Source organism: Callithrix jacchus, chromosome 4 (genome assembly GCF_049354715.1).
Source record: "Callithrix jacchus isolate 240 chromosome 4, calJac240_pri, whole genome shotgun sequence".
NCBI lineage: Eukaryota > Metazoa > Chordata > Mammalia > Primates > Cebidae > Callithrix > Callithrix jacchus.
The window spans coordinates 6,232,849-6,247,891 of record NC_133505.1 but is presented as its reverse complement, the minus strand read 5'-3'; the positions used below and the strand labels follow the sequence as shown (position 1 = coordinate 6,247,891).

General features: G+C 43.3%; 1 protein-coding gene across 3 annotated transcripts in view; it reads right to left on the bottom strand.

The window, feature by feature from the left end:
* Positions 1-14,822, bottom strand: part of GPLD1 (glycosylphosphatidylinositol specific phospholipase D1) — a 71,618-nt gene extending 56,796 nt beyond the window's left edge. For all 3 annotated transcript variants that reach the window (XM_035294769.3, XM_054253685.2, XM_035294771.3), the window contains exons 1-4: positions 14,743-14,822; positions 14,222-14,427; positions 11,211-11,266; positions 3,007-3,085 (exon numbers count right to left, since the gene is read on the bottom strand). In XM_035294769.3, coding sequence (XP_035150660.3) covers positions 3,007-3,085; positions 11,211-11,266; positions 14,222-14,427; positions 14,743-14,780 — 379 coding nt within the window. In that variant the 5' untranslated portion in view covers positions 14,781-14,822. The remainder of the gene's footprint in view (positions 1-3,006; positions 3,086-11,210; positions 11,267-14,221; positions 14,428-14,742) is intronic.
* Positions 14,823-15,043: the final 221 nt, after the last annotated feature.

Genomic DNA, 15,043 nt, shown 5'->3' with positions numbered 1-15,043 from the left:
AAAAGGGTCAATCCGACCCACTTCTAATCCTGTTTAAACCAGATGTCCTTGTTACTGTAATTATAAAAGGTAATTCAGTATTAGGTAAATTGATACAAATGAAGAGTTTTGCTGGGTGCAGTAGTTCATGCCTGTAATGCCAGCACTTTGGGAGGCTGAGGTAGGAGGATCCCTTGAGGCCAGGAATTTGAGACTAGCCTCAGCAACATAGCAAGACCCATCTCTACAAAAACGTTAAAAATAAAAAATTACCAGGTATGGTGGGACACACCTATTACAGTCTCAGCTATTCAGAAGGCTGAGGCAGGAGGGTCACTTGAGGTCAGAAGCTTAAGGCCATAAAGAGCTGTGACTGCACCACTGTACCCCAGCCTGGGCAACGGGGCAAGACCCTGTCTCTAAAAAATATATAAATACTTTTTTTTTTTTTAAAAAAGGATATTTTTCTTTGGCAATTAAGTATCTAAAAAAGCTAAATGCCTTTGAAAGATAAAATAAAAGTGAATTATCAAAAAGAAAAAGAAAACTACAGCTGAATTAGGTATGTATGAGGCAGGTAAGATTTGGAAGAATGCATCAAAACCTACGTGGAATTTGTATACAAATCCCCTGTAACTAGTCAGATACCATTCCCAATCTTGACACCACACAAGAGGATTTATTGCTGCTGGAAAACAATGCAAAGTGCTAGGGAAACAGTTATTACCCCTTTTCCACTCTCAGAACCTTTCCTACTACGTGTGTTGTCTGTCTCTAAAAATGGTGCACATTAAGCAACACTTCTCAAACCGAATGGACAAAAATATCCTTTCTTCTGGCTTGTTTGTAGAAGCTATTGAAGGACAGTAGCGTACCCATGAATACAGTTTGGGAAGGGCTAAATTAGAAACAACACGCTAGAAAGAAGAACTATAACATTCAGGCGAAATAACAGGATTGAGAAATGATAGTTACGAGACTAAGAGGGAAACAGAACAAAACTTATAAATATGAGAAATACAAACGCTTAGCTGTCTGGGATTCTAACTACAGGAGTGAGTAGCCCCAAACAGTTCATTTCAGCCTCAAATAAATGACTGAATTAAAGGAATGGGGTGACAGCAGATGACCCAAGACTCAAAAACAGTTTATATGAGGACCCAGTGTGCTGGGGGCCTCCATCGGTCCTTCTAGACCTACTCCCCACCCTTCCCTACCCTGTAGGGTGACTCTGAGGTCACCTGCTACAACTGGCTTCTTGGCCCCTGGGTTGGGTTTGGTTGATAAACAGAACTGACAGATCAGAGAAAAAGAAGACACAGAAGTTGGGATATTTATTCTCCCAGCTTCCCTCACGTGGAGTCACAGTGGACTGGCTATGCCACTGAGCTGAAGGCCCAGCTCTCGTCAAGTGCTCTTCATGCCGCTCTCTCTCCATGGTTCCAGTCATCGCTCCCTCCCCTGAACTATCTTTTCCAATTCCTCGCCTCCTGTCCCTATCTTTGAAAACGGTGCCCTTACTAAGCTCCTCTTGAATTACTCAGTTTGAGTGTAACTTCCGGGTCCTGCTGGGGCCTGGACTGATACAACCCATGAAGCTAATTTACGGATGACAGAGTGGAAGCATCGTCAACTTGGACAAGCACTGCCATTTTAAGTTCATCTTGACCAAAAACTGCCTAAATCCAAAGGGCATCAGCCTAATGGGTAGGGTCAGCATAACCACAAACCACCAACATCTCCAACCAGAAACATTCCAAACGCCCCACCCAACCAGAGACCTGCCAGCCCCGAGATAACCTCCCCTCCAGCCAGAGAGGTGTTCAGCCCCAAGGTAACTTTCCCTCTGACCAGACATTTTAACCCCACCATAAACTTCTGCCCCACACAGAAACACTCCAAGCTGTCACCAATAAATACTTTCAGTCTGTTGTCATACCCAGGTGAGTTAGATGGAACAGTGCCATGCTCTCAGTTTCAAACTGAGAGCCCCTTATTAATTAGCCGGTTACCAAGAGACGGCTAAGGCTCAAAATTCCCTCGGCCCAAGGAAGGGGCTTATTTTTTATACCTTGCTTAAGGTAGGGGAGGGAGAGCCTAGCTGGAGCAGAGTTTACAGAAGCAGAACAAGCAAGTTAGAATAAGGAGGCTGGTAACTAGGAGGCAGGAGGTTCTCATGATTGTTAATTTTTCAAAGAGGGTATACACAAGTGGTTCCCATGATGGCGGAGATACCGAGGGGGGTATTCGGTACTTGTCATATAATCAATCAAGGGGGGGCATTCACAATGGCAAGTGGGCTTACCAAGCAGGCTATGGTTACAAAGGTTTTACGTTTTGATAGTTCTAAGTACAGCATGACCCAGCACAGTAGCAAGACCCAGGTATGCACTCAAGGGAGGAGTGGCAGGAGGGGTGAGGCAGAGGTCAAGATGGAGTCTGTCTGGCTAACACAGGGAAGGTTAGCACACTGAGAGAGAGTGTACTCCCCACCAAAATCAGCCAGAAGCCCCTCTCAGTTTTATTTCTTCAAAATAAATCTGTCTTTGACTGTTAAGCCTCTCTTCATGTTTCTTTCCTCTCTAACTCTCACAGATAACACTATCTGAGATTTGCATAACACTTGACAAAATACTGCGCATCAATGACAAGGACAATCCAGCGAAGAGGCAGGGCAGGCATCGTCTTTGCCAAGACATGAAAATTGGGATTCTGTGCATAAGCGACTTTTTCAAGGTCACATGCTAATATAGAAGAAACACAAACTCAGACCTTTTGATCTCTTGCAAAATGTCTATTATGCCACTTAGGTTTTTCCCGAAAAATAAAGTTTCCAGAATTTCTATGCTTAAGCAGGTCAGTTTTAGCTAAATGGAAAATGCAACTATGTAAACGAAGTCATTAACCAACAATAATGGAAAATATACTCGCAATTAAAAATACATAATGCACATATATATTTTAAGTCACAGCTATTCCTATTAACAAAGTAAAAGTGATGTTATTTAGTCCGCAAACCTTCCTTACCTCCTTTGCAGATGCCAGGGTAAAAGCAATCAGGAAACACGGTTCCAGCCTGATAGGCATCCTGGTGTTCTAGTACCAGCTGCAGAGCAGAAAAACAGAGATTAGGGGGTAGAAGTCAACAGCCTGGGGGGTGCAGGCCCCACCAGTTTCCGACGATGAGATGCTAGAACTGTGGGTGTATGGATGGAATCAAAGGGAAAAAGAAGAAAAGCAGGCATAAAGTAATAAACGATTAAAATTCACGCACAATCAAGATAACACACAACTAAACATAACTTCAGGTTCTTCCCTACCAAACACGGAAAGCCTAATTGAAAAATAGCAGAAATCACTTAAATTTCATTTTCATTCATTTTCTCTGTCAATCCAGTAAAGTGGGATTTCCCAAAGGCCTTAAGGTTGTTGGACTGACCCAGAGCTGTCTTTCTTGTTGCTGTTTGTTTTCTTGAGATGCAGTTTCGCCCAGGCTGGAGGGCGCAATGGGGCAATCTCGGCTCACTGCAACCTCCGCCTCCCAGGTTTAAGCAATTCTCCTGCCTCCAGGGACAACAGGTGTGCCCGACTAATTTTAATTTTTAGTAGAGACGGGTTTCACCATGTTGGCCAGGCCAATCTTGAACTCCTGACCTCAGGTGACCCACCGATTTCAGCCTTCCCAAGTGCTGGGATTACAGGTGTGAGCCACCATGCCTGGCCCAGAGCTGGTTTTTATAAAATTTTCAACGATTCACAGTAAAAAGAGAAAAATTCACACACACACATACACATACCTGAGCTGTGTGTTTTGTGAGTCAAAAGAAACAAAAGTCCTTTCTTTTTAAAAATGATGTGAAAGGAGATGGTAGTGATTTTCTTTTCAGTGTTCTTCCTTGTTCAACTGGCTCACTTCCTTTCATTCTGAATCCCTTATAGGATGTCTAGCTGCATGCCAGAGGCTAGAAAACACAGACCACATTTCCCAGGCTGTCTCAGTTCAGTCTGATATGGCCCAGCCTCCACCATGGAGCCCAAGGCTGACATGGAAGCATTTGGTTTTTCTGCAGCAGAGGTACCACCACCCCCCGTGTTGCAGCTGTGGCTTCCCACCTCTTTACGGGCAGAGTACAGGGCAACTACACTGTTAGTAAGGCAGGTGCCTAAGGTGGTGATGAGGTCCCAGGACCAACAGGTGAGGTGGTGGCTGCTTCTGTTACAAACCGTGGATGAGACAGTTGGATTTGTAGCTAGCAAACGGGGCAGTGACTGTCAGTGGCATGAGTAGCTGCTCCTTGAAAGCCAGTTCTGTGCATGATTTTGGGAGTCTCTTCTGAGCACCTGGTCTAGAGCCTGCTCCTGCAGTTCCCACAGTCTGTAAGCAGTGAATTCTCTAATTCTTGGTATTAATCCCTTCCTTGCCTAAACTAGCAGAGAGGTTTCCATGATCCGCAAATGAACTCTGATAGATACACTAGGCAGTAAAAGTCTGGTAATATCCCTCCCCCTGGCTTTTTTTTTTTTTTTTTTTTTTTTTGAGACAGAGTCCTATTCTGTTACCTAGGCTGGAATGCAGCGGCATGATCTCAGTTCACTGAAACTTGCAATTGCTTGCCTCCAGGGTTCAAGCAATTCTCCTGCCTCAGCCTCCTGAGTAGCTGGGATTAAAGGTGCATGCCACCATGCCCAGCTAAATTTTTTTTTTGTATTTTCAGTAGAGATGGGTTTCACCATGTTGGTCAGGCTGGTCTCAAACCCCTAACCTTGTGATCCACCCACCTCAGCCTCCCAAAGTGCTGGGATTACTGGTGTGAGCCACCTTGCCCCACCCCATTTTTTTTTAAATAAGAACTTAATAATGTGGACCACATAGAGAGGCAACAAAGAAGTACTTCAAGAAATTACTACACAAGGAATGATAGTATCATCTGCTCTTTTTCTAACCAGCATCCCATTGTCCTCCTCCTAGAGGCAGAATCACCCTCTCCTGCAGAGCCCATTCCACACCACTCAGGTAGGGCTGACCAGAGGGCCAAGTGGCCAGCACACCCACCCTCACCAGAATTTGACTCAGAAATTGACCTTTGAGCAAAGTTAGTTCAGTTCACACCTTCCCCGAGACTTCTCCGCTAGAGCTCTGGGAAGATACTCTCTTCCTCCTGTAGCTGCTGAGCTCTGAGGCAGAGTCCTAAGCAATCAGCATCCTCCATGTGGAGAAATACAGAAACCATCCAGAGCTCTGGGCCGAGTTCCACACTGTAGGTATCAGTTATATGAACCTATGAAGTCCACTTTTTTCCAGAAGATAGCTTGAGCTGGACTTCTGTCACTGAAAAACAGTAATTAATCTCCCTGGCTATTTACTTAACAGCCACTGTTCTAAGCTCCTTATACGTATTAATACTTGTTAAATCTGCTTCTCCCAGTTAGATAGGTATGTTATCTAATGTGATAAAATAATCTCAAGTAAATTTTGAAAAGTATGCCAAATACCAAACTGCCAGGGAATAAAGAGGAAGACTAAGGAAGGATGTATCCTTCAGATATAAAAATATACTTTTGGATTTTATTTTTTGAAATGGAGTCTTGCTCTGTCACCAGCCTGTGCTGCAGTGGTGTGATCTCGGCTCACTGCAACCTCCACTTCCCAGATTCAAGTGATTCTCCTGCCTCAGCCTCCTGACAGGTGGGATTACAGGTGCCTGCCACCAGGCCCAGCTAATTTTTTTATTTTTAGTAGAGATGGGGTTTCACCAGGTTGGCCAGGCTGGTCTCGAACTCCTGACCTCAGGTGTTCTACCCGCCTCAGCCTCCCAAAGTGCTGGGATAATAGGTGTGAGCAACTGTACTGGCTAATTTTTGTATTTTTTAGAAGAGACAAGGTTTGCCATGTTGGCTGGGGTGGTCTTGAACTCCAGATATCAGGTGATCCACCAAAAATATATTTTTGGCTGGGCAAGGTGGCTCATACCTACAATTCCAGCACTTTGGGAGGCTGAGGCCAGCTGATTGCTTCAGCCCAGGAGTTCAAGACCAGCCTGGGCACCATGGCAGGACCCTGACTCTACAAAAAATTAAAAAATTTACCAGGCATGGTAGTGCTTGCCTATAGGTCTCAGCTACTTGGGAGGCTGAGGTGGGAGGATCACTTGAGTCTAGGAAGTTGAGGATGCAGTGAGCCAAGATCATGCCAGTGCACTCCAGCCTGGGCAACAGGGTGAGACCCTATATCCAAAAAAAAAACAAAGAAAGAAAAATGTCTTTTTAAGCTATAGAAACCAAAGACACTGAAACCAAAAGAAACAGATCAATGTAACAGAACAAAAAGCACAGAAAGGCCAGGCGCAGAGCTTTGAGGGGCGGAGGCAGGTGGATCACTGGAGATCAGGGGTTTGAGACCAGCCTAGGAAACACGGTGAAACTTCAACTCTATTGAAAATAGAAAAATTAGTGGGGCATGGTGGCACACGCCTGTAATCCCAGCTATTCAGGTGGCTGAGGCAGAAGAAAAGCTTGAACTTGGGAGATGGAGGTTGCAGTGAACTGAGATCATGCCACTGCACTCCAGTCTGGGTGACAGAGTGAGAACCTATCTCAAAAAAAAAAAAAAAATAAATATTTTTAAGCTATAGAAACAAAAATAGTATGATACTGAAACCAAAAGAAACAGATCAGGGAAGCAGAATAAAGAGTACAGAAAGGCCGGGCGCAATGGCTCATGCCCCTATTATCCCAGCACTTTGAGAAGCAGAAGTGGATCACCTGCAGTCAGGAGTTCGAGACCAGCCTAGGAAAAATGGTGAAACTCCGACTCTACTGAAAATAGAAAAATTAGTGCGGCATGGTGGCACATGCTTGTAATCCCAGCTATTCAGGTGGCTGAGGCAGAAGGAAAGCTTGAACTCGGAAGATGGAGGTTGCAGTGAACTGAGATCATGCCACTGCACTCCAGTCTGGTGACAGAGTGAGAACCTATCCCAAAAAAAAAAAAAAATTTTTTAAGCTATAGAAACAAAAATAGTATGATACTGAAACCAAAAGAAACAGATCAGGGAAGCAGAATAGAGTATAGAAATGCCAGGCACAGTGGCTCATGCCCCTATTATCCCAGAGAAAAACTGTCTTCCACAAAACCAGTCCCTGCTGTCAAAACACATGGAGACCACTGCCCTAGGTGATATTGACTTGAAATTAGCAATGGCAAGTCACTGGATCCCTGTCAACCTTTATACCCGAATAAATGAAAGATGAATTATAAGGTTAAGTGTCAAAAATGAAGTCATAAAATTAACAGAATAAAATTTAAGTGAATTATATATCCGTGAAGTGGGAATGATTTTTCTAAGCATCATTTACAAGTAGAAACCGTAACAGAAAAGACTGACGCACTTAACTACTCAAAAACCGAACATTTCTCCATGGTAAAAAATAAATAAATAAAAAATAAATTTAAAAGAAAAATAAATAGCCATGAGAATTATTTCCTAGACTGAGGGCTAATATCGTTCGTAAATAAGCTATTCTTACAGGTCAAAATAAAGATAAATATTGTAATACTAAAATTAGCAAAAGACAGGCAATTCACAGAGGGGATAGAAATGGCCAGTAAATACTTGAGAATATATTTAAACTCATTAATAAGCTAATAATTAAAATGCCAGGTCAGGCATGATACTCATGCCTGTAATCCTACCACTTAGGGGGTCAAGGCAAAAAGATTGCTTGAGTCCAAGAGTTTGAGACCAGCCTGGGCAACATAGTGAAACGCTGTCTCTACAAAAAATATAAAAATTAGCCTGGTGTGGTGGTGTGTTCCTATAGTCCTAGCTACTCAGGAGGCTGAGTTGAGAGGATCACTTGAACCTGGGAGGTGGAAGTTACAGTGAGTTGAGATCATACCACTGCAATCCAGCCTGGGTGACAGAGCCAGACCCAGTCTCAAAAAAAAATAAAAAATTAAAATGCCAATTAAACCTAAAACAAAAGTCATTTTATACCTACCAAATTGACAGAAATGAAAATAAGTAAAGGCCAGGTACAGTGGCTCTGTAATGCCTGCAATGCCAGCACTTTGGGAGGCTGAGGCAGGCAGATCACTTGAGCTCAGGAGTTCGAGACCAGCCTGGGCACCATGCTGAAACCCCGTTTCTATCAAAAATACAAAAAAATCAGCTGGATGTGGTGGCATGCACCTGTGGTCCCAGCTACTCAGGAGGCTGAGGTGGGAGGATTGCTTGAACCTGGGAGGTGGAGGCTGCAATGAGCCGAAATCATGCCACTGCACCCCATCCTGGGTAATAGAGCAAGACCCTGTCTTGCCAGAGAAGAAAATGAATAAAAATTAAGCCCTAAAAGCAAAACTGCTTCCAAATCTGAAGTTGCTTCAAAAATGTTAATGAAATACATGAGCAATTAAGAATATGGACCCTTCCCATGTCATTTACAGCGTATCTTCATGTGTCTGGCATATATTTAGTTTTATTTTTTAATTCATTTCTGGGCCAAGGGGATTCATCTGGCCACATCAGGCTAAGGGGATTTGCTAAGCATCATCAAGAAATTGGTGGCCCATGCCTGCAATCCCAGCTACTCAAAAGGCTGAAGCAGAAGGATCACTTGAGTCCAGGAGTTCAAGACCATCTTAGGCAACATAGCAGTATCCCACCTCAAAAAAAAAAAAAAAAAAAAAAGGAAAAAAAAAAGAAGAAATTGATTACATATAAGGAGACTGAGCATATAAAGATATGGAGAATAATGGGAGCCAGGTTTCTCAGCGTTAGAGAAAGGAGTTAAAGATATGGACATGGTGAAGGCTAGAGTAAATCCTAAAGTGTTGGATTATAATTGGTATTTCATGTGAACTTATGGTTTAATTATTTAATTTTATTTATTTATTTTTGAAACAGAGTCTTGTTCTGACGCCCAGGCTGGAGTGCTGTGGTGCAATCTTGACTCACTGCGGCCTCTGCCTTTCAGGTTCAATCAATTCTCCTGCCTCAGCCTTCTGAGCAGCTAAGATTACAGGGGCACACCACCATGCCCACCTAATGTTTGTTGTTTTTTGAGGCAATGCCTCACTCTGTTGCCCAAGCTGGAGTGCACTGGCATAATCTCAGCTCGCTGCAGCCTCCGCCTCCCAGGTTCAAACAATTCTCCTGCCTCAGCCTCCAAGAATCTGGTCCCACGGTTTAATTATTTTAGTATTTATTTTTGAGACAGAGTCTTGTTCTGTCACCCAAGCTGGAGTACAGTGGTGCAATATTGGCTCACTGCAGCCTCTGCTGCAGTGACACTCCAGGTGTCTGCTACCATGCCCAGCTAATTTTTATATTTTTAGTGGAGACAGGGTTTCACCATGTTGGTCAGGCTGGTCTCGAACTCCTGACCGCAAGTGATCCACCTGCCTTGGCCTCCCAAAGTGCTGGGATCACAGGCATGACCCTTCATGTCCGGCCTATTTCTGAGGATGACATTATTATTTGCATTAGAATGCATCCTGAGAGGGAGCGTCTGTGTCCATTTAACATGTTTTAAATTAATATGAGCTTGAATACCTCTACCAGCAATCACTCTGCACACGCTCAGGATTGACTGCTGATGTGATGAGTTAGGCAGATTCTCGCTTCTCCTCCTCTTTCCTGCCTACTCCCTGTTAAGGTGGAAGATGATGACTATCAGATGTCAATGCTGGTTTTCCTCATCTGACCTGTTAAGTTGACGAGTGAGGAAGCGGAATCTTACGACTAAAAATGATTTGAGGACACGGTAAGTTTCAGTTATCTCACCATGCTGCTTCCCAAATGGATTATCAAGACAATGTTATCAAATGATCCAATTCTGATGTCGGGAAGGAGGCTAACCACTTACAAATGTAGGTATGAAAGAATGACATCTTTGTCACAAAGTATTACTTAGCTATAGAACAAATAGTGCACAGGATCAGAATGTGTCCACGGGAAGATGGGTAAAGGTGAGTCATGAGCTAGTCCTACTCGGATACAGTAGAACATAGAAGTCGGACAGAGAATGCCAGTGCCTATTTTTTTTTTTTTTTTTTTGAAATGGAGTTGTGCTCTTGTTACCCAGGCTGGAGTGCAATGGCACGATCTCGGCTCACCGCAACCTCTGCCTCCTGGGTTCAGGCAATTCTCGTATCTCAGCCTCCTGAGTAGCTGGGATCACAGGCACGCGCCACCACGCCCAGCTAATTTTTTAAATATTTTTAGTAGAGACGGGTTTCACCATGTTGACCAGGATGGTCTCGATCTCTTGACCTTGTGATTCACCCACCTCGGCCTCCCAAAGTGCTCAGTGCCTATTCTTAATAAATACTTCCTTCTCCCCCGGTGATGCAATTTGTGAGCAACACACAGTAACAAGAAGTGGAAAATAAATGATCTCTCATCAATTATGGCTTTTTTTATGAAAACAAAAGAGATAGGCAAGGCAGAGAGGCTCATGCCTATAATCTCAGTGCTTTGGGAACCCAAGGTGGGAGGATTGCTTGAGCCCAGGAGTCCAAGACCAGCCTGAGCAACCTAGTGAGACCCCCGTCTCTACAATTAAGACAAAACAGATGTACTCTCCTCAGCAGCACATACTAAAATTCTAATGATATGGAGAAGATGAGTAAATTTTTTAAAATGTACTATTTTTAAAATTCAAGTATTTTTTTCAAGTTACGATTCATATCACCAAATCTTTAAATTTTAAGTGTGCTACATATAAGATACATATAAATTTTGTTCAAGGAGCACTTGGAGTAGACATATACCTTTCCACCATAATATTAATGTCTCATAACATTAATAACCTGAAGAAATTAAAAATGAGTCTTTTTTTTTTTGAGATGGAGTTTCAGTCTTGTTGCCCAGGCTGGAGGGCAATGGTGCGATCTCAGCTCACTGCAATTGAATGGAATCACTGGGTTCAAGCGATTCTCCTGCCTCAGTCTCCTGAGTAGCTGGAATTATCGGCAAGCACCACTATGCCCAGCTAATTTTGTATTTTTAGTAGAGACGGGGTTTCTCCACGCTGGCCAGGCTAGTCTCGAACTCCTGACCTGAGGTGATCCACCTGCCTTGGCCTCCCAAAGTGCTGCAGTAACAGGGGTGAGCCACTGCGCCAGCCAAAATGAGTCTTAAAATTACCGTTTAAATATCTGTTAGGACCTTGTTTGGCACCTACAGAAGAAAGCTAATACACAAAAAAAGAACAATCAAGATTTCTACCTGTTTGTAGTTAACACGCCCATTGTGAAGCTGAAGAAACTCCAGCGCTCTGTGTCCTGAGAGAAATAAATACATAAATCAATTAAGTTTGAGTATTACTGAAAATGGAATTAGTCAAGATAATTTTAAAAGAAAAATACGTAATTTTGTGGTTGTATCTGTCAAGGATATAGGAAATGAAACAAGTTTGCACCCACTGGCAATCTACATTAGGTATAATCAGATGTGTGCAGTATTTACATAGTACAAAGCAAGTTTAGACGGTGATTTGGTTTCTGCTTAACTATTAAATAGCTCTATGACCTTTCGTGCTATTCAACCTCTCTAGACCTCAGTTCCCTCCTACAGAAAACCGAGGTTAAAAAATACCCACCATGCTGCCGGGCGCGGTGGCTCAAGCCTGTAAACCCAGCACTTTGGGAGGCTGAAGCGGGTGGATCACGAGGTCAAGAGGTCGAGACCATCTTGGTCAACATGGTGAAACCCCGTTTCTACTAAAGATACAAAAAAAAAAAAAAAAAAAAAAGCTGGGCATGGTGGCGCGTGCCTGTAATCCCAGCTCCTCAGGAGGCTGAGGCAGGAGAATTGCCTGAACCCAGGAGGCAGAGGTTGCGGTGAGCCAAGATCGCGCCGTTGCACTCCAGCCTGGGTAACAAGAGCGAAACTCCATCTCAAAAAAAAAAAAAAAAAAAATACCTACCGCATAGGTTGGTTGAAATAATAACTGGTAAGTGACAGAAAATAAATGCTAAGTGACAAGCACACTGGCTGTCACTTGGTAGGAACTCAAGAAACTGTCATCATATTTCGCTTCAGTACTGAGGTAGATAAATCTAAGTACAAAATACAATGTAACACCTAACCTATGGACGGAACCAATGATCCTCCAAGGTTTTTCATCACTGGATCACTTTGGAAGAACAAAATAGTATCAGAAGGCTACTGACTCCACCCTACACCCACCTATATACAGACACCCACCCATAGCCTGAATCTCCCAAGAATGAGTAAGAGGACTAACATTCCCTGTGAAGTGACATTTGAAGGTAATACCTTATTTATGTTGTGAATCATCTCCAATGTTTAAAATTCATATAACAAAAAAACATAGCCACCACTGTAAACATTAATATCATAAAAATCACAACCCCCAAATACAAATAACCTGTGTATAGGATTCCAGTGATTTATGCTGAATGGAGCCATTTCTAATTAATTCACTCAGATAATGCCAACTTTCCACTCAGGCTCTTTATAAGAAATGAAAAAGTAAACCAAAATATTTATAAAATCATGTAATTTATTAGAATGGAGTTTTAGTCTTCCATGTAAAAAAAAATTCTCAATCTGTACAGATTCTATTTCAGGAGTTGCCATCAATTATGTTCACATAAATATTATTCTTTAAATATCCATTAAGACCTTTGTTTGGTACTTACTGAAGGAAAGCAAGCAATTATCTGGTTTTATTCAAATTTCAGATGCAATCCGTCTTGAAAATTTTTAAACTCTAAGAATGAAAAACCTGAATATTTCCATTTATATTTGTTCCTTATCAGCTCACCCTGTAGTTCTGGCAATTTCAACTTCGACGAACAGAGAACTAGAAGACACTTCAGAATTCGAGAAGTTTAACCCCTCATTTTATAGACTCGAGAGGCAGGTAAAGTGAATTGCTCGGTCACATATCTGCCTACTGCAGGGCTGGAATGAGACCTAAGTCTGGTTCTCCTTTCTACTGTTTCACGGCTCCCTTCCAGCAACACATTTTTAACGGAAAGAGCACGAGACCAGCCGTCAGGACGTGTAACTCTAGGCCAGGCCACTAACAAGTGAGCTATAAAGCTGCGTAGTAGCTGTTTCTTCATCTGTAACAGAAAAGAACTGGACTTGGTGACCTCTAGTGTCCTTTCAGATAGTCAAGTTCTGTTGTAACAGGTTCTCAACTATCATAGCTCAGTATATAGGTCTATTTTACACTGATACATTTTCATATTTTGCCTATAATCTTATCATTCTTTGAAACTTCAGGAGATGGTATAGCTATAAAATTCTCTTATTTTTATCTAAATTAAAGAAAACTCAGAACATCAGGCATATCTGAAATTAATCTGAAAATTGCTGTAGAATGTCATCATAGCTCATTCTATTACAAATTGTCTCACCCTTTCATGTGTTAAAACATCACAAATACACTTCCTACAAGATCCAAATCCTTTTGCTAAGAAAGATCTTAAGTATTCTCATCCCATATGCAAAACACGATAGCTACGTCAGGTGATGGATGCATTAACTTGATGGAGCTAATCATTTCACAAGGCATACGTGTATCACCAATTTCTGTCAATTACACATCAATAAAGCTGGAAAAATAAAAATTTTAAATGACTCTTTGTGGTACCATCTCCCTATATCCAGGATGACTCTGCCTTTTCCCCTGAGGTCAGTGGCACTGGCTTGGTGTCCCCCTCTCCTCCCCAACTCCTGCCATCTTCGGCACCATGAACGTGGATGACCGAACTCCCTCACCTCCCTGACCTTCCTGACGCCAAGCGCCTTTACGGCAATGTGACTCGAGGGACCCACTGCCATGGCCACACGTGGCTCTTTACATGTACTTGGAAATGGCTGTCCTTGGACATGTAAAACCACAAAAGTACATTCCTCACTCTTGCCATATTGCACCCATCCTGTTCCTCCCCCGTTCTGCCAGTCCTGCCGCTGCGTTGCAACCTCTGGTTTACGGAGCTGCTATTTCCCCACCCACAGAAACATGCGGGGGCCCTGTGACCAACAGGGCATCAGCTCTTTATTTGCCCCCTAACTGAAGCCATGCTGCCAATCTCTATCCCTGCATGACTGCAGTCACTGCCTTCTCCTCCCTGCTGTCAGGCCACTCAGCTCAGTCATGGGGGAAACGGTATTCATCCACTGGCTGGATTTTCAATCTCTTAACATCTTTTCACAGATTTACTGTCCCCTCAGTAACACAACAAGGCACCAGTACTTACCTATTTCTACGTGCGTTGAAATGCCACACGATGAACCTCTACGGCAGAGGGAACCCAGCAGGATCAGCAGGCCTGGCCACAACCTGAAGGCAGACATGCTCTCCTTCCCCACAGGCTCCTCTGGTGACGTGGGAATGCTGAGAGCCGCAGCAGCACCGTGACTCCGAAATCCAGGCAGGATCCGCTGCTTCTCTCTAAGCAGGTCACTGACAGAGGAAAGCAAGTCTCATTTCAAAATCCTATCGTTTTCCAACGAAGTCAACTGTTCAACTACTGTTTAACTCCACCAGAACAGCAAACAAACTGTACTCCTGGGGGGTGGGTGGGGGGAGGGGGTACACTGAGATCTGGAAAGCCTTAGGCCGGAAGCGCTGCATCTTCTGACAGAGGTTTTTTTTCCCCTGAATTTCATTTTAACATGAAATTTCTGTAGAGATGCAAGTAAAGCCATCTCCAGATATATTTTGCTTTCTATAAAAAGGCTCACCTGTGCATAGAGTCAACATACTGGAGCACCTCACCTTATGAGGGTGGATCTCTCACGCATCCTTTCTGGCATTCATCAGGCTGTCCTGCTTCCTCTGCCTCCCAAGCCACAAGTGCTGGGAAAGCTTCTATGGTGATCAGATGGAACTGGCTTCTCTTTCAGTATTTGGCAACAGATACTGACACTTGAATGGGGATTACACAAGAGCAGCCACTCCTGGTCTCTACCTCTGGCTATTCTAATAGGCTTATCCAGAGCCCGTGGCCAGGTCAGATTCCTGCAGTGCAAGCAAAGATGCCAATTGCACTTGGGAGGTGGAAGGAAGGGGGCAGATT